At 37.3% G+C, this 22,262-nt stretch overlaps 1 protein-coding gene across 4 annotated transcripts in view; it reads left to right on the top strand.

Annotated features, from left to right (window-relative positions):
• The window catches only part of TTC7B (tetratricopeptide repeat domain 7B), a 122,876-nt gene extending 101,818 nt beyond the window's left edge, over window positions 1–21,058 (top strand). For all 4 annotated transcript variants that reach the window (XM_052693680.1, XM_052693683.1, XM_052693681.1 and 1 more), the window contains one exon: window positions 20,055–21,058. In XM_052693680.1, the coding sequence (XP_052549640.1) occupies window positions 20,055–20,276 (222 nt within the window). In that variant the 3' untranslated portion in view covers window positions 20,277–21,058. The remainder of the gene's footprint in view (window positions 1–20,054) is intronic.
• Window positions 21,059–22,262: the final 1,204 nt, after the last annotated feature.

The raw sequence follows: 22,262 nt of genomic DNA, 5'->3' as shown, positions 1-22,262 counted from the left end.
CACATTGCTTATAAAAATGAAAGTGTCAGTGAATTAGAAACAAGTTTCTAGGAGAAGAGAAATTCTAACTGGTTTAGAATAAGAAATGGAGGAGTAAGAAAAACAGGAGGGATGAGCAATGGTGTGGAAATTGAAGCTGTTAAGAGTGGGGGAAAGTGTTTCCTTGGTGAACAGTAATGATACAATGGAAGGTGTAGAAAGAGAGGTTAACTCTTGCTAATATTTGCCTTTTTAGTGAAGTGCCTAAGACATCATGACACAGAGTTGTGGGAATGTGATTCTTGTTTAGCTGTGTTATGTGCTCACTTAAACTTACTGGAAAATCGCATTGTTTGGATTATGTTACGTAAGGCATGATGTATTCTAACAGAAACCTGGCTGCAGGGGGCAGTGTGTTTGTGTTCATGCTCCTCTTTCGGTCTCTTCCAAAGTGTGCTTCCAATTCAGTCAGTTGAATAACAGGAACCAGTTATTTCAAAGGGAAGTGTTGTTAAAATTCTCCTTAGTTGCTTCTGCATCTAAATTATTCCTCATACAGTTAATGTTTATATCCATATATTCATTAACTGCATTCTGTTACGCAGTTTTCATCTTGTTCTCAGATGCAATTTTTTTTTTTTACCATTTGTCATTAATTAAAATCTTCTCAAAGCCTGGGACTATGCCAGCTTGCTATTGGACTTAAATCTAACTCTTGCAAGATGTAAAGACTGAAGCAGCAACATCAGTATCACTTAAGTGTACTTCTTAGAGTGTGGCAGCAATGCACTTGAAGAAATGCAGCCTCCTTTCCTGTTTTTAAGGGTTGTAGAAGAAACTCTGAAACAGAACAAAGCTGTGTTAAAAAGGTTTGAAATACTTCAGTTTGTGTTCTGGGTTTCAAACAACTCTTTATGAAACCCACTGAAATTTAAAATGTGTTAAATGATGAAACTGAAAAATGATGTTTCACGCTTCAACTGAATGTCACACATATTTGGTTTGGTTGTTACCTGCCTGATTTTGGCAAAGAATTTCTTTGAGCAACTTTCTCTATTCTCCCTATCCTTTATCATCACCTCCAGATTTCTGCCTTACTGCTGCCTTCCTGCTTTTGTCACTGTTTTCCTCCCTTGTGAAAAAGGAATAAACAGACTTTTATCTCCAGTAGTCAGAGTGCTGTTGTGGAAAGTAGCCCTTACTGATGACGTCTGAGAAGTCCTGAAACACCATCATTCAGTAGTGCCTGAAATGGCAATTAATATTTCGACTCATTGTCCAGGAAACAAATCTCTGTATTCTCTCTTGGGCTGAAAATTTTTTAGGTAAATGCAGCTTTTACATGAAATCATTTTTCTGGCACCTGTATATCATTTTAATCCCAGAATTGGTTTTCAATATTGATTAATTCATCTTAGCACTTTCCAGTTAATCCTATTAGTAGCTTAGTTTCTAAGAGCAGAAAACTGAAACAGAAAGAGAGAAATTACTTATCCAAAATTACTCATGTAGAAATTAGTTAAAAAAAAACACCTTAAAGATTATGTTCTTCACTCCACACTGTTAAAGTTCTCTTTAATTATATGTGTCAGGTCTCTTAAAGATGCCTTATGCTAACTATATGCACTTTACATCTCAATTACAAGTACGTTGTTATTATTGATTTCTATCTTGGTTTTTTTTCAACCCCAAAATACTTTGTCTGAAAGAAAGCAAGCAGTAGGTATGGATTACACATGCTTATGAGTCTGAAGGATGCTGTGCTGCCTGAAAGAAAGAAAATCTGCAGAGGATGGTAAAGATGTGAAGTCAGACCCCCTTTGAAGGAATCAGGAGAGTTTAAGAACAGAAAAACAGACCACTACCACCTGAAGTATTTTTTTTTTCCTTTGGGGAAATACTCTGTTCTACTAAGGACTTTATTTGGGAAATGCTCACTGAAACATATGATTTTCAGTGTAAAGCTACTATACTATAAAAATCGTGGTTAGTCTGTATAGACTTGTCTCAAGCACATTGTGCTGGGTCCTGTTGGTAGTTTGGGTTGTAATTGATCATGATAGAGCTAAATGCTAATGCTGAATCTTAGTGTTCATTCATCTCCTTTTTAACTGCATCTTTATGCTTGTAATGGTTGAAGAATGAGACAAGGTTTGAAAATAGAAGAAATGATTTCTCTGTGACAAAATGATGGGAACATTTGTTTGTGGACATATTCTTTTAACAGTCTTCCAAATACTCAAGGCTTCCCTTTACATTACCACTGGTAAAAACCTATGAAACATAGCTTTTGATTTTTCCACCCTGAATTCCACAGTAAATCAGCAGTAATGAAAGGAAGGTGCAAAGATCACTATCTTTCTTAACACTCTTCAGTCATCTTACATGCATATCTAATATACACATGTATGTATACATATATTCTGTACTACAAACCTGCCTTCCTATTATTTTGAATATGTTCTACTGTCTTTACAGTGTGAAAGTCTGGTGCTGCCTGGCCATATGCCATGTTGTCTGTTGGTTACCATTTTGTAAGCATTGCAAGCACCCCGTGATCCATAAAATTGGCCTTTTTTTGAGACAGCTAGGTAGTTGACAATGATGCCTTTTTGTTGTTGACAGCCTGGTATTTTTACATGCTTGGTTTCAGCAATTTAGATACTAGAGCTTTAATGATATGTGTTTGGGTTTTTTGTTGGTGGTTTTTTTTGAAGCATACTACAGGAATGGCCAGTTGATTCCAAAATGTTGCCAGTTATGCTCTGAGTTATCTTCTCATTGCACAGATTGTTCATGTGATGTAGTTGGGGAATGTCCACATAAAAATGTCAATTGCTAAACAACACAACTGAAAAGTCTCAGTTTGGAAACTTCACAAATTAAATTTTGGAGCTTCCAGATCTATCCTGATCATTTTCTCATGGGAAGTTTCAAGGATAGCTTAACGATCTACATTGATGTCTCAGTAGACAAAGCTATGTCAAATATTACAGCTTAACATTGTAACTTAACATATTTTTACCACAGTTTTACATGGAAGGTACCTTACTGTTTCACAGTACCTGGTAGAGATGATGAACATACCAGCAAGCTGTGAAAAACATCACAACATAATGAAAAATTTACTTTTCAAGTTTTTCTGTTTCCATTTCCTTACCTTGCAAATATCTGATTGTTTCAAAATTGTGGTCACTTGGGCTTTGTTGATATCCAGTGTAATCTTTGTTCTTTCTCCCATGCCTTTTGTTGATTTACAGATGACATAAGAGGATGGAGAAGAGATAAAAACAACAGTTTTTAACTTGTGGAAAAAAGTACCAAGTAAGACTCATAGGATAGAACTAAAATGTCAGTAGTCTCTAGATTCACTAAATATGGCCAGGAGACCTTGTGTCATTGAAGTACTAAAAGCTGCTTGTGATATTTATGTTTTTTTGTGTTTAAACAAAGAAAGAATAAAGTAGAAATAAGTGAAGGTCTGGAAGAATTTGAAAAAGTGTGCTACACTCTATTATCCTCTATAGTTTCTTGTATCCCTTCTCATGGGTACTTGATGGCGCCTTTTTGCATAGATCTCAGAACTGCTGTTTTTATTTTTTCTTTACAACTGCTTTTTGGTATGAGAATTGCTTTGCAAAACACTTCTTAAATTAGGTCATTTTGCTGAAGTATGAGCTGGGCTAATTATGGTTGTTTTGCTTCCCTGGTCATTTATGTACTTATTGAATATATTAAAGTATTACTTTACGGCTGGAGCTGAGAACTTGCACAGCAAGAAGCTGCCTGGCACCTGGTACATGTGGCTCACTTGCCTTTAGTCTCTAAGGACTTTTGCTTGTAGTCAACAGCTGGCAACTAATGACATAATTTCTTATCATTTATAAATACTTTTTTTTTGGGAGCAATATAGAGGATATGAAATGGGCTGGAGAGAGCAAAAAGAGAATGAAAAGAGTTTTATTTTCCTCTTCCCAAGAAAGATTCTGTTGCAGAACTCTGTAGGTAAGATTTCACCAACTGCAGAAAAATATGCAAGATATGAAATCATTTTCACGTCTTTTCTTTTCTCAGCATTACTTTGCATGCTGGTGAAGTGGAATTAAATTCTACCATCAACTGTAATCTGAATGAGAGGTGTAGCACTTCTGTCAAAGCATCTGGGACTCAGCTCTTTAGTCAAGTCTCTCATTATTGTGAAACTGCATGGGAGATCGCTATAAATTTTGCTATAAATCTCTTGCAGTTCTCAGGTGCATTTCAATGGACTGATGAAATCACCTTATGCTTTTTGCTTTACATCTATCTCTGAGAGCCTTGACTTATTTTGGCATAAGCCATAGTCAAAGCAGACTGTTCTAAAGAGAACCAAAAGATACCTAGTCAATGACAATGGATTTTTATTTCTGACTGGGAGCTGTGACTGCTTGTCTGTAAAAATACTTTATCTTGTACGCCTCAAGCAGAAAATGGCCCGCCTTAGTACACAACTAGAGATCTAGAAGCAACTATCCCTCAAGAAATTTTTTTTAATGTTTCCTTTTGGCCAGGGTTGTCTCAAGCAGCAGCATTGACAGATAAGTTATCTACTCTGGTAAAGAGTTTTCTCAGCAAATTCCCAGGTTTCTTTTGTTTTGTTTTGTTTTGGTTTTGGGTTTTTTTTGTCTCTATATCTCTCCTGCCCATCTCATTTTAAATTTCATTTTAAGACCTCTATTCCATTTACTGGAGTTTTATTTCCCTACCAGTCAATATTGTATTTAGTTCTGCTCATGCTTCCACAGTTTGCCCAGGTGGTGCCCTGTCCCTGGAGATGTTCAAGGTCAGGCTGTTTGGGGCTCTGAGCAACAAGATTGAGCTGGAGGTGTCCCTGTTCATTGCAGGAGAGATGGAGCAGGTGACATTTAAGGATGATTTCCAACTCAAATGATTGTATGATTCCATGATTTAAAGACAAGGTGAACTTTGCACTTGGGGGAGATGTATGAAGAGTATAATATAATTTCTCCAAGATTAGATTTCTTTAAATATAGATGGATTTTCTAGTAGCTATCTGATTTTAGGCAGAAATAAGAAATTGGTCTTTAAATTTAGTGCCAGAATTTTTTTGTCAGGAATTTTTTGTCACAGGTAATCAAACTAATAGATAAAACAATTACTTCAGTTAGCTTTAGCTCCATGGGAAAATTTGAAGCGTATTTCATCTGACTCTAAAATTGTATTTCATTCTAAGGTTTGATCAATTTGCTCCATTATTCTTCATAACAGACTATATATTTGGGATGAGGAGGAATAAACGGTAACGGAGTAATAAATTGTTGATCAGAAAGGTGCTGTCTCCTGCTTTCTCAGTAGGGCAGACTTTGTCCAAACACTCCTTGAACTCCAGCAGCTTGGTACCATGACAATTACGGAAATCACTTTTGCTCATTAGGCTTTTTAAAAATCTAAAGCCTACATATCTTTAAAAGGTTACAGTATTTGTATTCAAAACAGCTTTGAGTGATTAACTTACTAAGTTTAATCTGTACTTTTCTCTGAAGTCTATGTAATTTATTTCCTGTCAAGAAATGTGGAAAATGAGATTCAGAGGCTGCAACTTACCTATAAATATGATATTAGCCTTCTGATTTCTAATTCTGTACGTTACATTCATGAGACTCATGTTTAATTCTCATGCTTATTCTTTCCAATGCATTTGAATTCTGAAGAAAATTATTTTCTCCATGGGGATCTCCACTGTATCAGTTAATCTTGACAGGACAGCCTCATCAGTACTTTTGTTGAAGGGAGTCTGAGGGGGTTGTCTTTGGGTTTTTCCTTGCCAAGTGCTTAGCAGAAATTTAGGAGGATTTTCCCTTAGGATATTTAAATTTATTTTTTTGTCATAGGTGGACATTCTATTAAAATCTAGATGATCGTTTAGCAGTGAAAATGATACACATATATATCATGTATATATACGTGTATATATATATTTTAATAGTTACTGTCTTTGCATGCAGTTGAAGTTAAAGGGACACATGGTAGCTCCTTGATAGCCATTTCAGATCACACAGAGTCAAATGAGGCCATTGCTTCATATTCACTGCAGAACTTTTAATGGTCTTAAATAATAAATCAGTCAATTTACATCTTATGTTCCCCAACTATCCTCCTTTCTGGAAGAATTGGTGAACATTCACTTAGATTTGCTCAGTGAATGCAATATTCCCCAAATCATTGCAGCTGAGGTGGCTGATGAAAGCAATGGGTTTGGACAGTAGACTTGTTATTGTCTGTGGCTTGAGCACTTTGATTCATGTTTGATCTGGTTTTGAGAGTTCAGTTAAACTTGGCACCATGTTACAGTAAAGGCTATGAATGTAAATTACTTTCATAAATCTTTTTTTTCTTATCTTACTTTATTTTTTGGTGGAAAGTTCAAAGTTCAAGACAAAACAACTTCAAACAGCACTAAACCTGAAGGCTCTTGAGGCCTGAAGGAAAAAGAATTGCTCCTTTCATTATAATGAGTTGCTGGTTTTTCTCAGATACTCTGCTTAGGTCTATGCTTTGATGTGCTCTCCTGTCTTTCAAATCAGATTCCTGCCTGTATTGGAAAAAAGAGCTGAGCTTTGTTTTGACCTCTGGGGAAAGTTGGAAGATAGTATAGTCCCTATTGTGAACTTCTGAACACTTCTGAACACATATATAAACTTTGCATGTTTTCTTATGAGTGGATTCAAAGAACTAATATTGTAAATATCCTCTGGGAATTTTGTTTGTTCATGTATTTACCATTATATTACCATTATAGTCTGAGTAAGACTTTTCAGGCCAGCTTTTTCCTATGGAAGTGTAATATCCTATGTTAGTTTGGTAGGACATAGCAAACCGTAACTGCTTCACTCAGTGATTGATGGGTGATAATCTAGAAAGAGAAGTTCTAAAGTTTCTCAAAATACTTATCATTGTCCAGTTTCCAAGATTGAATGTAGTTTTGTACATTCGGTTGGACTGGATGATCTTATAGGTCGTTTCCAACCTTGTGATTCTATGATTCTATGACATGTATTGTTTTAAAATGCAGTTGTCAGAAACTAAAAATGCTCTCTACATAGCAACGTTTTATGACGTTTTTGGTTTTTTTTTTGCTCATCTCTGAACTAAGCAGTTTTGGGTATTATGTGAGTTAGCTGTCTAACTTGGCATCATAGCATATTTAGACAAAATCATGCATTATGAGTGTTTAAAAAAGAAACAAAAAACCACCAGAACAACCAAACCACCAACATGTGCATTCATTATGGCTTCCATAGAACACACAGTATGAAAATAATTTCAGAGCTCTAAGTCTATGCAGACAATAGTTGTGTTAAGGGGCACTTTGGAAAACTACTTGCCTTATGGCCTGGGAGATCTGACCTACTTAAAAAAATTGCTTTTGTCTTGTTTTCCAAATTAAACTTTCTCTGCTGGACAGGGGAGTTTGCTACCTTAGAATAAGTAAATGGAAACAAAGATGAGGTTTTAGAAGTACCTACTCTCACTTAAAAACAAAGCCCTTTATTCTAAATAGGAAGCAAGTATTACTTTAAAACAGATGTTATCAAGCAGTTACAGATGCTCAAAAGATGAGCAGGCAAACCACTATCAGCTGCAGACTCATTTCAATTTCCAGTTTTTTTATGCTCTGTGCTACAACTTGTCCTGACAGCTGACGATAGCTTCTCTGGGATTCTGTCTGGATTTTAATTTATGACCATTTGAAAAAGCCATAGCCACAATGGTACTGGAACAGATGGTATTATGAGGGTCACAGACCCAAAGACTTACCAGAGAGCTATGAAATGCTGTGACACTGATGCAGTCTGTGATGATGCTTTGTCATGTTAATTGAATGCCTTGCCAGAATTTGGTAGGTTACAGTTGCCAGAAATACCTGTTCTTGATGTAAAGTCTAAAACAGTATGATACACTGTCAGATCTATTAAAGTAATTGATGCATCAAACAAAATTTCCTTTAAAACTGTGATACGACAGTGTGAGCAGATGGTGATCTCTGCTGAAAGTAAATGATGTAGCTTTAGCCTAGGCATCCAAAGTCATCTCATTTGCTCCAGAATCAAACCTCATGCTTCCTAAAATTGTAGGAAAATCTATTAGTAGGTGCACTCTTTCTGTTGTGCACATTAGATTTGATTTAATACAAAATTTACATCTAAATAGTTTTTGCCTAAGATAGAACCTCTGAATGTTAAACATAAGAGCTGATAAGAAGGGTTTTGTATCTCCCTGCAGTCAGTGGTCACTGTACATCCCAGCATTCTCACATGCCCCACTAAAACCACACTGCTGCTGTCATTCTTATCTTTGAAAGTGGAAGCTGCCACTCTGCATTTCAGTTCTTTTCTCAGTGAACATCAGCTTCCCAGTTTGCTTATTCTGATGGAATCTTAGCCTTGTGTGGGATGGCCTTTTATGTCATTCTTGTGTTCTTCCTGCCGGCTGTGCTCCAATGATCTAGAAAAGTGGCTCAAATGGCCAAAATTCTGACACTTTTGGAATCAAGAATCAAGTGCGATTCAACAGCCTGTCAGCTGGTACTGGCAAACCAAAGGGAAGAGCTGAAGGAGAAACAGCATTTGGAATTACACTCATTTTCTCAGCAGATTTAGGCCTTGTGCATTAACTTATCACGCAGTTTAGAAAATGGATTAAGAGCTGTGAACTTACAGCAGCATATGATTTAAAGTGCTGTGTCAATCAGTGCAGTGATGAAAAACCATTCATAAAAAGTCCAGAACCACATTAAGCTCTTTTTGTCTGAGTCTTTAATGGGAATGTGGTATTTATCATGGATGACAAAAGCAAATCTAGTAACATGGAAATGGTGGTAAGAGTCCACTTGCTGGTGGAGGAGTATGGAGGATCCAGCCCGAGTTCTGGCAGAACTTGGAAGGGAAGTGAAGTAAGATGTCTAGCAAGAGTTGATGAAACTTAAGCTACAAAAAGACTGTAGGACAGTCGATGTAATACCTGTACTGGGGAAGAGCAGTTACAGGGGAAAAGTCTCAGTTTGATGAAAAGTGAGACCTGGAGAACCTCCAGACCTTGGATAACAGAAATACGATGTTGCTAACAAATATAAAATGCAAGAGCAAGGCTGGAGCCTCTGCCTGTGGGATTGGGGCTGTTGGCTGAACTGAGCTGTTGATGAGTTGCTAAGCCACTACAAGACATCATGTTCTCTGCTCTCACCATGAATTCTGTGAGGCTACAGATTTCTTCTTCCATTAGGGAAGGAAGGTGATGTTTGTGCTCCACATGATCCCAAATGCGCAGTAAAAACAGCAAAAAAAATCCAGTAGAAGTACCTGAGACTGACCAATAGGGCAAGTGTACCATCAGTGTGAGCTCAAGTGTGGATTCCTCCCAGGTTTCCTCCCAGGCTAGCTCTATCCTTGTTTTTTAAGAAGTGATATGGCTGGATGAAAAAATGGGTCTGTAGCTTCATATCAGACTTGTTCTTATCCACAATGAGCATTCAGGTGACTGATCTGCAGCTGTGGAAAATATCTGAAGATTTTCTGAGAGATGTGGCAACAGGATTAAACTGAAAATATTTTGTTAGCAAGTTCTATGTAAACAGTGAACAATGATCCACAAAAGGACAGATGTGAGAAAATTGAATCGATTTACATGCACTCCAAAGATGACAGGTAGGTCGCATTAAACAGTATTCACCTTGTTTTCCTCCAAGCCAGAATTAGAAAAGTCTAAGTTGCTGAAATGTGCTGCTATTTTAAACTTTTTTGTTTTATTTTTTTTTTTCTCCATGAGATTTCTCTCTAAAAATTACACAAAATTTTTTTCCTACCTTTTTGGAAGATAATGTCGTAAAGCATATGCAACTTTTTGAGGTTTTATGAAAGGTCAGTATGCAAAGAGGTGTTTTGCTTTTTTTCTAAGTGATAAAGGCCTTATGTTAGCCAGTGATTGCAGGTTGACTCCTATGATCACTGCCTGATGGTGCACAGATGAGAGGATGTATGGCTTCTGTTGGTACTGAAACATCCATCCCTTATGGGTGGATCTGCTGGTAGCTGTTCTGTCAGACTGACAGTTTGGTGGTTTACCACCTACTACTGCTGTCCTTTATTGAACAGTCTGAGGATGAGAAAGTGAATGAATGCCCTCAGATGCTGGAAGCCTCTTTGCAAAACGCCAGTCTCTCTTCATTGCAGTGCATTGGCCTGAGGAGCAGATGGCAGCTCAGCATTTGCTTTGGTGTGGGCAAATGCTGTTGCCTGGGGCTGTTGTTGGAACTCTCACAGTCTCTCTTCCTAGGCCAAAGTGCGAAACTCTTCCCAGTATCATTTGGCTTAAAGAAGAACTCTGCTTTATTAGAATTAACCTTTTGTTCTTGGAGATGATTGCAATACCAGTCTAGTATGTGCTGCTATGGTGTCGTAACACTTCTGAAACAATGACTGTAGCCATAGACTTAGCTACAACAAATGCACATACATATGCAAAAGTCTCTGGCTAAGGGTAAGAGAAAAAAATGTCAATTATGCATTTAAATCTTTACATTTCTATTTGTATTTTATTTTAATAATAAAAGGATTCGTCATCTTTTATACTGCAGTTCTGACTCAATAGTTAATGCAGTATTTGTCAGAATATTTGAGAGAATTATGCATACATCAATGCAAAAATACTCTGGAAAAGTTTAATTCACTTCTAATGACCTTTCCATAGTCCCAAAAATTCAGATTAGTGTCGGTTTCTGTAGTATTAAGTGTATACAGAAATAGCCTTGAAAATAGTTATATTTTAGGTAATGATTTCCAAAGTTACTGATTTGAAATATTCTAACAATTCTCTTAATTATAAATTTTAACCACTGAACCTCATATTGGATTTAAAACTGTTTGTTTTTTTAATTTGATACACCAGACTTTAGATTGTGTTCAGTTTTTCTAATTGCTATTTACACAAGCTACATACCACCTGTAGGTTCATTGTGATTTTATAGAAAATCTTTCATTAATGAAGAGCGATACAGCTTCTAAAATATTAGTTTGCTATTTGTTAATATTTCTTCTTTAATGGTATCAATGGTTGGCCAGTATCAAGAAATACAGGTTCTTCTGTCCATTGCATATAATTTTGCATGGGTAACAAGTTTTCAAAAGCAGGAATGTCAAATGTAAAATAAAATCTAGCGTTTAGGCAGTGGAGTAAGGAAACAATTCACAGTATCCTCAGGTCCTTTAAAATATAAAGCTTTTGCTCAAGTCTTTGAATATGACTCAGCGATCTGAATCTCAGGCTCCTCCCTTCCATAATCTTGGTCTGAGCTTTTTTCTCAGTCTGTTCTGCATTTGTATCATTTTTGGATGATTTGTTCATTTGCTTTTCCTCTTTCTACAATTGAAAACACTTCTATCTTAGCCCTGTGTCTTGAGTAACAGAACTTCACACTGTTTCTCACTCTGTGACTTGGAAGTTGGAAAATAATGGTATCAGTAAAAAGTGGCATCTAGGAGGCTCTGTAGGTAGCATGATGATGCGGTGGTAAATCCAGCCTTGCTTTTGAAACCAGGCAATGTTGTGATACAACCACAGATTCTACTGATAAAGTGTTAGTATTCCATTAGTGCATTATCGTGTATAGGGTAACAAAGTCATGCACTTGTATCTATAAAATGTTTGAGGAGGAGAAAAGGGGTGAGCAAGGTGGGGAGGCACTGATATCACAGCTGGGAGGAAATGTAAAACATTTGGCACCAGAAGGCAAATACTCCAAATTCAGAACAGATCACAGTCTGAAGACAGGCTGTACTTGGTTGATCAGAAGGATGGTACAGCACTGCTTGAGCCGTGGCAGTCTGACGGCTGGAAGTAGAACTGCTGTGTTTTCACTGTGTGTAGACAAAGCATATTAAGAGCCTCAGTGTGATATTCAAATGGAGATAAAGCATTCTATTACCTCTGAAGCTATGAGCTTTCCTCTCCACCAGTCAGATGTCTTACTTCCACTTACTTTGCACTTGCTGGTGTCAAACTAGTCAAACCATATAGAACTCACCACATAGTTTGGTAGTGATGCTGCATTTTTATAAGCTGATATGAAGTTCAAATAAATTGTAAATCAAAGCTATGGCAGCCAATTGCATAACTATGTTATTTTATGGGGAAAAAAAAAAAGTTCCCTGAGAGCTTCATCTCAGTAGGAGACTGCAATCAGCAACTTAAAGCCAAACAAGCTTTCCATTTTGAAACTCCGGGTTATCAGCAGTGCACAGTAACGAACTAAAGGGCAAACATGCTCCTGCTAGAAAGGGTCAGTCATTTTCGAGGGTTTGTAAGTACACAGATGCACCAACAATCACACATGTTCATTATTTCACACTGGCAATGTAGAGTTCAATGAGTAACAAAGCCCAAGTTGTTGTTTCACGATTCTGTTGCCAAGCAGTAAGTTTTCTCCTAGCAACAAGTGTTTTGCAGCAGGGGAAGCAATTGGATCCCTGAGGGGGTATGTTGGGATTGAGGGCAGGGTAAAACGTAACAGACTGGAGCTTGGGAGCTTTAGTGGTGACACAAAATACACAGCTAAATTCCTGGGTGTGCTGCTGACTGAATAAGGCAAGTGAGAGTGGCAGGAAGGAACATGAAAAAAGGCAATATTTCAGCATAGGCAATGAGCAAAAATGTTGGCTGCAGGCACAGGTTCACGTTTGTTCATCAGTTGCTTTGCTCTAGTGAGTGATCAGCTGTAGTGCTATCAGCTGCCTGTCCTCATAAAACAAAACAAAACAAAAAGAACAACACACAGAGCTGCAAAAATATTCTATTTTCTGCATATTGCATTTTATTTCTTCAAACAAATTTCAATTTTTATCTTATTTCAATGGATTTCAGATTCTACATTGTGGAAACAAATGACTGGTACATTGCATTTTCTTTTTCAGTTCAAAAAGTTTATGTATTTAATTTAGAGAGAACGATTGTTACTTGTGTTGATCAATCCAGTTGTCTTTAAACCTTACAATACGGATGCCCTTCAGAATGCCTAAATTAAAATGCATCCATTTCTGTCATAGCAGACATAGAATTATGCTTATTTCTGATGGAATGGCTCATTTCAAACTTTCTGTACTTGCAGAAAATAGTTACTTACAGTGACTAAACATGTAGCTGTTCCTGATACACTTCTTCCAAAGAAGGAACTGAGACACAATTTCTTGAGTAAAGTAACACTTCCAGTAGATGGACATGGTACAGTACAAATTCATCAGTTAAGAGGAAAACAGGAGAGTGTAGTGTATAAATAATGTGCTATTTCATTCTACATAATTGTGAAGTACGTGGAATCCAAAAGAGACCCAGAATAAAAAAAGCAGCATTTATATTTGTCATAGGATGTACTTAAATGTCTGTTTTTAATCGCAGAAGATGGGAAACATCACGTACAGAATTTTACTTATTTGTCCACATATCATGAAAATAGCTCACTTTTCTCTCACCAATGCTTCTGTTTCATTATTACAGCACAACACTGTCAAGTATCTGGTAAACTTTAGTTTGATGGATTTTTCTGAAAATAGCAGCCACCTTAACACCTGCAAAATAGGCTGAAAAAGCAGTGTGTAAGAAGGGGCAGTTTTGTGATGCTAAATTTACAGTGCATATGGATATACTGTACATGCCTTGCATATTGAGCTTTAACTGTTTATAGTCATAACTCTTCATTTTCAAGTTTTTAAATAAGATTGCATGTTTCTACCATGTCTTTTTATGTGAAAATGAATTTATCGTCCTGGGACTTTAAAAAGAAGTTAAGATTAAGAACTGGGAAACTTACTTGGGATATGGTAATTTCTCTAAGTCTTTCATGTCATTATCAAAATCATTATTTCCAACATGAGTGTAGCTCTGTATCTGATTATACATTTGCAGCTTTTAGCTTATTGGGCTTCTGTGGGCCATCAATGAGTTGGGCAAACGGTGTTTTCACTGTTCTGTTTCTCTCCTTATTAAAAGCAAAATTGATCCACTACAGTTTTCATATTCTCATAAAGTTTTGTTACTGTTTTTGCAAGAGAAGATTTCAGCTCTGAAATATTTTTAGGTTAAAAGGGGCCAAATTTAGAAGCTCTTTAGAGAACTCTTGTAAGAGATCAACCTAGGAAAAAATACAGTATGAAAATTTTACCTGGTATAACTGAAATTCCCATACTTGAGGTCTCTTGCAGCTCAACAGGATGCAAATCTTCAGCAGAACTGATGCTTTCTTGCACGTTAAGTGCCTACATTTTTGCCACTTATCAATTTCTTTCTCTGCAGAGTTGTGAGAGTTCAGTGCTGGGAGTTTAGCATCATCTCTCAAGAAGGCAAAATTGCAAGTGGACGCATGGTCCAAGATTCCATCTTTTTTTTCTGCTTTGAAAAAAAAAAAATTCTGACTTTTGAGAGCATCTCCTACTTGGAGTCTGTGTTTTTCTCAAAGAAAATGAAATTGTTTGTCTCAATCTCCAAATGGATGAAGGAAGGCATCTCAAGTGGTTCTTCTGCTGAGTTTGGGAACTGTTTATTTTCCAGGGCTAGTGGACAAGCAGTGAGATGATTCCATCTCAAGAAAACCTCCTGCTCACTCGTGCGTATTTTTAGTCACGTAGAAGAAACCACAGTGATCTTTACAGTGTTGGGTTTTTGTTTGTTTGCTTTTGTTACTTTTGATAGTTATTTCAAGTAATTCATTTGGCATGATAAAGCTCTGGTTTGCTGAGGCATAAAACGAGTGATAATTACAGCTATTATTTTTCAAAAGTTAGTTGCATAGAAAGAAAATTATAGACTTCCATTTCCCCAAAAGCACGTAAAAAGTGACCTTCCTCGACTCATCTAAATAGATAGTTCCAATAATGTTTTCAAAATCAGAAATCAGTTATTTAAGTGGTTTTCCATTTCTGTTCTGTGTTTATTTTTCTAGATGCATGATTTCCATTGACTGTTTGGTTAATCATTATGACAGGTTAATTTGCAAAAGAGAAAAAGCCTATTTGCTGAAAAAAGGTTCCCTGCAGTGAAGACTTCACTACATGCTTATTTAAGCTTCATACAATTGCTTATTGTATCATGTTGTTCAGACCGAGTGATATTTTGTTAATAATAATGGTACATTTGCTAACTGAAGGTTTTACATGGAGATTGTGTCAAGCTGCATTGGTAAATTAGAATTAATTTGAATGTTTTTCTTTTTAAAAATACTTAGACTTAGCTTATAAGAAATAACTTCACTGCACTGAAAATGAAAGGGGGAAAAACACTATATAGAATATAATTTTGGCATGTCAAAATATGATTTTGACTTATTAAAGTGGATACTAAATTTTGTGATTGGTTTTCTACTGCTATCTGCACAGCTCAGATTTTGAAGCTGTATTGTTTATGCAGGGGCCAGATGGGTACATAATGTCTTGCTGATTGTTAAGAAGGTGGACTGAAGATTTAGTCCTACTGAAGTCAGTGCTTAATTAAACATCTTGTGCTACGTGCATTTGAAAATTCCATTGTGCATTGTTCTGTACCCAAAAGACAATATTGTGTCATTTCAGTTTTCTTCAAAAGTAAGTTGTTTATTTTAACATAATTTTGCCTTTTAATGTTTGCATTCATTAATTGGATATTTCTCTGCATTTGCTTCTTCAGTGTAACCCAAAAAATTAAGAGAAAGTCCTTCAAACAACGGAAACATCAAGTCATGACATTATATAAGCATGCCATTATTGTCTCACTTTCCACTAATGACCAGAAGGAACGTGGGTATTCAGTTGATGGAAAACCTAATATTGGATCAGGAATAGTGGGGGCTCGCAGTCACCTTCTCAACCATCAGAGCATGCAAGCCCTTTCCATAGGCTCAACCTCAAACATGAATTGTTTTACACCCTGCTGCTACAAGCAGAAGGCCGTTGCAAAAACTCCCTGCTCCAATTGCCAGGAATGCTCACACCTTTTTTTGGTAATCTTACTCACAGCCAATTTCTACACATTTAGTCCTCTGCCAACATTATTCTCTAACTAAAATAGTTTTTCTCTATTCTGTTCTACTGTTTTTATAACAAGTAAATTTATCTCTCAGTTTTTGATTTGCCAGGTTAAACAAACCAAGTCTGCCAGTCTTCTCTTGTAAATTAAGATTTTTACTGATCATCCCAATAGTCGTTCTCTATGCTTGTTCTAGTTTGACTGATGTCTGTTGAACAGGAACGACGCGAAGTGCCAGAGGATGTCTTCTTGTCATTATGTACTATCTGCTGGAAACCTCTCCTGATGTCACCTGCATTTCCCTCTTCCACACTGACACCTTTTCACACTATTATCCTATGGCTGCCTGATCTATGCCAGGCATTCTCCCAAGATACTTGCAGTTGATAGGCTTACACCATGCTGCAGACCAGTTTTGTTGCTGCCCTGTTATTTTCCACTTGCTGTTAATGACTTCTGCTGTATTTCTGTTATTGCAGTTCTCATGATCAGCCTGTTGTTTCTGTATTGTATCCCCTTAGCTTTATCAACATTCTTGTGATGTAATCAGAACGTTAAACAGGATTAGCCCTCAGATGCTGTCCAAAACACAGAAGATATAATCCCTGTTCCATAATATATGCAAGATAAGTACAAATGAAGATTATTCATCCAAATGTTTTGGATAGAACATTACGATATTTCTGTATATTCAGACTCAATAGCTGTTTTTAACGACTATGTTTGTGCAGGTACCTAGGAGATATTGAATAAAAACAAATGACTTATGTTTTGACAACAGTGCTAAGGGCCCTCAGTGAGGGTTGGGCTCTATTTGGCTGAGCATTATGAAAACAGATGTTCTTGAGAAATGAGCAAAGAATAGCAGTTCTTTATGTGGGGCAATGTGCAATGAGGTATAAAGATGCTGAGAGAGGGAACAAGCACGTGTGAAATCATTAAACAGAGGGAGGCTTTGCGTCTTGAGATCAAATGAGGAAAGATCTGCAAGATCTTGAAAATAACCTGTGGCAGGGAAGAAAATTGGAACTTCTTTTTCTTCATTTTTGTTAATTCCTGGTGGGGTTTTTTTTCTGTTTTGATGTGAAGCTTGTGTAGAACCTTGTTTTCCAGTGACTAAAGTATTTCCCTATCATGAACAGCACACAATAATATATATATGTATTTTAGGAACTCAGGTCTTGTATGCTCTTGAAATTGGACTGTCCTTGTTACTCCTGTCTCTGAACCCCAGCAATGGCCTGGATGTGATAAAGAGCCATTGGCTTCTCCTAATGCAGGCAGAATCTGAAATCCATGAAATTCTGAGAACAGTGACAATGAATTGCAGAAGCAGACATGAAACACTACTTGGTGTGCAATGGTGGCACACCAAACAAAAAATGTTTTTTTGTCTATGCAATTTCTGATGAAAATTTTCTATTTGTTTTTGAATTACAAAATCAACCTCTGCATGTAGAATTAGCTACAGAGAAATATAGGGAAGGGTTTATTTTTTTTGCCAAAAACAGCCACCAGAAATTGTCATGCAAAATTGTCATGCAAAAAAGAAAACATGCAAATTCAGCAAACCAAACTACTGCAAATTGAAGGAACCCACTCAAAGTGGAGGCTTCTATAACAGTATGCTAACAGCAAATGTCGTAAATTTATCACTTTCATGTGAAAGAGATGCAATGGGATGCTTTGTCTTTGCAGAATGCCAACAGTCGCATTAAAAACCTGTGAAGCACTGTAGCATTTTAAAATGTACAGAGAACAAATAGTGGGCATATCTGTGTAACTCTTGAGTAATTTACTCTTTTCGTTCTGTATTTATGGAGTAGGTGCTTTTCCTACTAGTATTTCTTATTATTTACCAGAGTGATTGTATAACAGCTTTTCTAATTGATTCAGGTTCTAGAATCACTGTGGGTTCTATCTACTAAAATGTGTGTGTGATTTTTAAAGTACCATGCCAGGTCTGCAGGTGTGAGCCATATGTCACTTGGAGCTTATGCAGTGCTGAGGTGTTTCTCAAGCTCATCTCCAGTCATTAAGTGAGAGATCTAGCGTTACACTGCAGATGAATGTTGTCTGTATATGGGTAATGGCCACAACTAGTAGATTGGAGTTTTTAGTTCCAGTTATAAAGCAAAGGAAATTTACAAGTTAAGGACTACTGTAATCTGTATTGACTGTTGGGAAATCTTAGAGGAGTTTTTATTTCTCTTTTTTTTTTTTTTTTTTTTTTTTGCTGAAGAGTTGAGTTCAGAGGGCAAGTGTTTGCTGACAGCTGGTAGTCTGGAGATCAGTGTTCTTGGCTGGGTGATGGTGTGGGGTCACTGCAGGATGCTGCTGCATGATTGACATGCCTGCTCCTTTTCCCACTGCCAGTAGTGTGCTGCTTCATAGAGCAAAGCCAGGCAAAGACCACAGACAAAAATATTCTGTGCCTCAGAATTTTAATGAAGCCATTTGGGAAGGAGACACAAGCTGGACACTGGCTGTGTATGACATCTGACCATTGTTCTGAGGGAGCAAATCAGTGAGTCAGAGGATATGATGCCTTCTTTCTCTAGATCACTTGTTTGAGCTCAGACCACAGCGATAGTGACCAAACGTTGCTATCCTTTTGATGCTTTACATGAAATGAGTCTAATTTCCTCTTCATTTGTTCTGTGGATGCAAAGCTTGTCACCTGGATGCTGCAGCCTAGAGTAGGAATCCTCCTATCATCACAGTGATAGGATATCCATTGTTCTCCATGCCAGAGAACGTCTGGTTGTCAGCTTCTAAAAGGCTCTGGCCTCTAAGTCGTGAGGGTACACAACCTGATTGTCCAAGCCATAGCAGTTCCTTCACAAGTACTACATGGTGTATATTCTTAGTAGAGTATAGCAACCATCAAGCAACGACTATTTACTTATGTTCTGTTAGCTGGGTAGTCTCTACTGCACTTTTTTTTTCCAAACAGAATTGACCAGATTTAGCATAGCTTACTTCTGTTCCAGTCAACAGTATTATAACTGTAAGATTTGATTGCTTCCTTTGGTCTTGAAAAAAAAAAAGCCTTAATTTTCAGCAAGTGGGGAAAATAGTCTGGTATACTTAGAGAAAAAAATAATTTGCAAACAATTTGCGTATTTGATGAAAGTATGAAATCAGCACTCCCCCAACACCCCCCTCAGAAATAATTTTGGAAAATGAATTAGAGATTCAAGTGTTGAAAGTCAGTAACACTTTTCAAGTTTCTAAGGTTGGATGGTTATACTTAACTGAATGCATGCAAACCACACACAGATACATGTACATATGTATGTTTATAGGTTTCATGTCCTTGCTTCATTTTTTGAAATTTCCCATCTGATACCTACCAGTCACTAGTAATCGCTTTCCTGTGGGGAAAAAATACCATCTCTGAAAGTAATCTGATTTTTTTTAATTGGAAATATTCTTCACCCACTCTGGAAATACTGACTCACTTGACAGCTCAAAAAACCCATGACCAGAGAAGACCTCTAGTAGCTTCTGAATGTCTGCTAGGCAAATTAGCCATTGTTGTATTTATTTATTTACTTATCAAACTGTATCTGTGTCTCTTGTGTGGTCGTTTTGGGGTGCGTGGTCTGTTCTGCTGCTCTGTAAGATGCAGCTGGCAGTCTGTGATTGAAAGCCAGCCTGGTGAGCAGAATTCCAGAAATGCATGGTGGACAATTCAGGGTTTGCACAAAATTTCAGTGTTTTCTAATTATCTGTACTTCAGAGTGAGGATTTGAGGGACAGATTTACAGGGAGAAATTAACAGATTTTGTTGTTCAGAGTTTGTTTTTTGCATTCCAGTGTTTCTGGTCCAAAGCCACTTATTGTTGAGTAGCTTGCATCAACCTGCTCCATGTCTTTAAATGAAAAAGATGCACATGATATATAGTCTATAGCACTCTGAACCCATCCACTACCTGCGTTTATTTAATTGCTGCAACATATCATTTGAGCTTCAGCATTATCCCACTGTGACCAGTCTCGACTATTTTTCTGCTGTGTTTTTGCAGGCACTGATACTTCACCAGCTTAGGCGCTACAGCTTGGCCGAGAAGATTCTCAGAGATGCTGTGCAGGTGAACTCCACGGCCCACGAGGTCTGGAATGGCCTGGGTGAGGTGCTGCAGGCTCAAGGCAATGATGATGCTGCTACTGAGTGCTTCCTGACGGCACTGGAGCTTGAAGCCAGCAGTCCTGTTGTCCCTTTTACAATCATCCCGAGAGTTCTTTGAGAGGATACCTTGGCCAGCTTATTTTGGTCTGACTTCTGGGTGTGAAAACCCAGTGTTTCAGGCTGCCTGGTAACTGATTATTTTGAAAAACCTTAGAGCAGCAGGTAGCAAACTCATCTTCTGTGGGAAAGTGGCCAAAACAGTGTCATGATGCATTCTGTTGTTGAAGTGAGAGGACAGAATGGCTAACCAGAGCCAAATCAGTCATATCGCCAATGTTTTTACCCTGGTAGTTTTGAAAGTTCATTATATTGTTCCTGAAAGATGTGCCATACTTTGTTAGTGATACTTGAGTGTTACATAAAATTATAATGGAATCAACTACCAAACGTAGAATAATATATCCAAGTTAAAATTCAGTGGCAGAGCAGACTATTTTTAACAAGGCTGTTATGAAAACTGTTTTCTTCCTGCCTCTCAACCTCTTTTGGCCCAAAGTCAAAATGCGAATTTTCTGTTTCCATCTCTATTTTAGTCCAGGCCAGAGAATCAGTTGAGTTCTTGTTTTTAGTTGTTAATAACTGTGATGTGTGGCTAACTGTTCTCTCTATTTAGAGCAAAGGCTGAGTACAAGAATATTTATATTTTACCAATGTATGCCTGTTACAAAAAATATATTAGTTATTTAAGTTTAACTTTTTTATGTGAATTCAGAGTTTATTTATCAATGGAAATATGTAAAAAGAACCTCAAATGGAGTATTTACCGACATTCCTTATTCATGACCCACACTTGGCTAAATGGGAAGATTATGTTAATAATAAAATGATTTTTAAATGGAACCTTTTCTGTGCCCTGGTTAAGAACCTAGGGGGTAATAGATATCTTGTGAATGAATGCTATTGATGTGGGTTCTGTGGCTGGCTGACCTTGATGATCAGCGACACCAAAGTTAAATGTCTTGACTAGTGTCTAGAGAATAGAGGCAGCTGTACTCTTTGCCAGTACTAGAGTTATTTGAGATTTCAGGTTTCCCTAAGTCTTCACTACTACTCTTTTTTCACTCCTTCCATTCCAGCTCTTGTTGAAGCCAGATTATTCTGCTTCCACATAACACATGGGCTTTTCCACATATGTTATTAGTGTTTGGGAAGATCATGTTAAATATTTGTGCGCTATTCTCAACATCTTGCACTCTTTACTTCCCTTGAAGGAAAAGTTGCCTGGTAACATTACTGCCATATTGATATAATAGAGCCAAACAATGTAGATAAATGCTTGCTAAAGTTTTCCTGGGATGCACAGATTACAGAGTAATTTGTTGTGATGAGCATTCAAGGTGTGCAAGCCAGGGCAACCTTGTGTCCTAGTGGGCTCGTGGAAGCTGGGATGACTTCCAGACTTCCCATTAAAATGAGTGCTCATTGGTATGTGCCTGATATGTCGCAAGAAACAGTTTCAAAATGCTCACTGCAAGATAGCAGATGATTCAGAAAAATGACAAGTGTTTTTCTTTGCAACTCACCATAGAGCTTACTCAACTCAGGAGCCTCGAGGATCCCCACTGTGAGACAGGCTCTGTGCACTCCAGTGAGAATCTTCCAGTGGCAGAATACCTTAATCTGGTGAAACTCTTCACTTATATCTCTTTTTCTTTGGCATTTCTTGTGCCTGTTAGACTAAGGGTGCTTTCAAGTCATATCTGCTTAATGCTGAGATCACATGTTCCTTGTAAAATGGACCAAAGCATTATAGGCAATATTTTCAAATCTATTTAAAAATCAGTAGCAATTGTCATCTTGTTTGCTACAGAAATATCAAAGTTTCCCTTTCCCGTCTAAAGTGCCAGTTCTATGTGATTTCTTCATGCTGTCCTTGGCGTTTCTATGCTCTTTTCTGTTTGCCAGCCATTCTCTCTTTTCTAGTCCCACGTCATAACAAGTGCGTGCTCTGGGCTGATGTCTTTAGTATCTTCTATGTGGTTTACCAAACCACACTGCAAAACCTTTGTTTGTTTAATTCAGTTCCTCTGGATCCTTTCTGCTA

Source organism: Tympanuchus pallidicinctus, unplaced genomic scaffold (assembly GCF_026119805.1).
Source record: "Tympanuchus pallidicinctus isolate F22 unplaced genomic scaffold, pur_lepc_1.0 scaffold3, whole genome shotgun sequence".
Taxonomy (NCBI): domain Eukaryota; kingdom Metazoa; phylum Chordata; class Aves; order Galliformes; family Phasianidae; genus Tympanuchus; species Tympanuchus pallidicinctus.
This window is presented reverse-complemented; position numbering and strand designations above follow the sequence as displayed.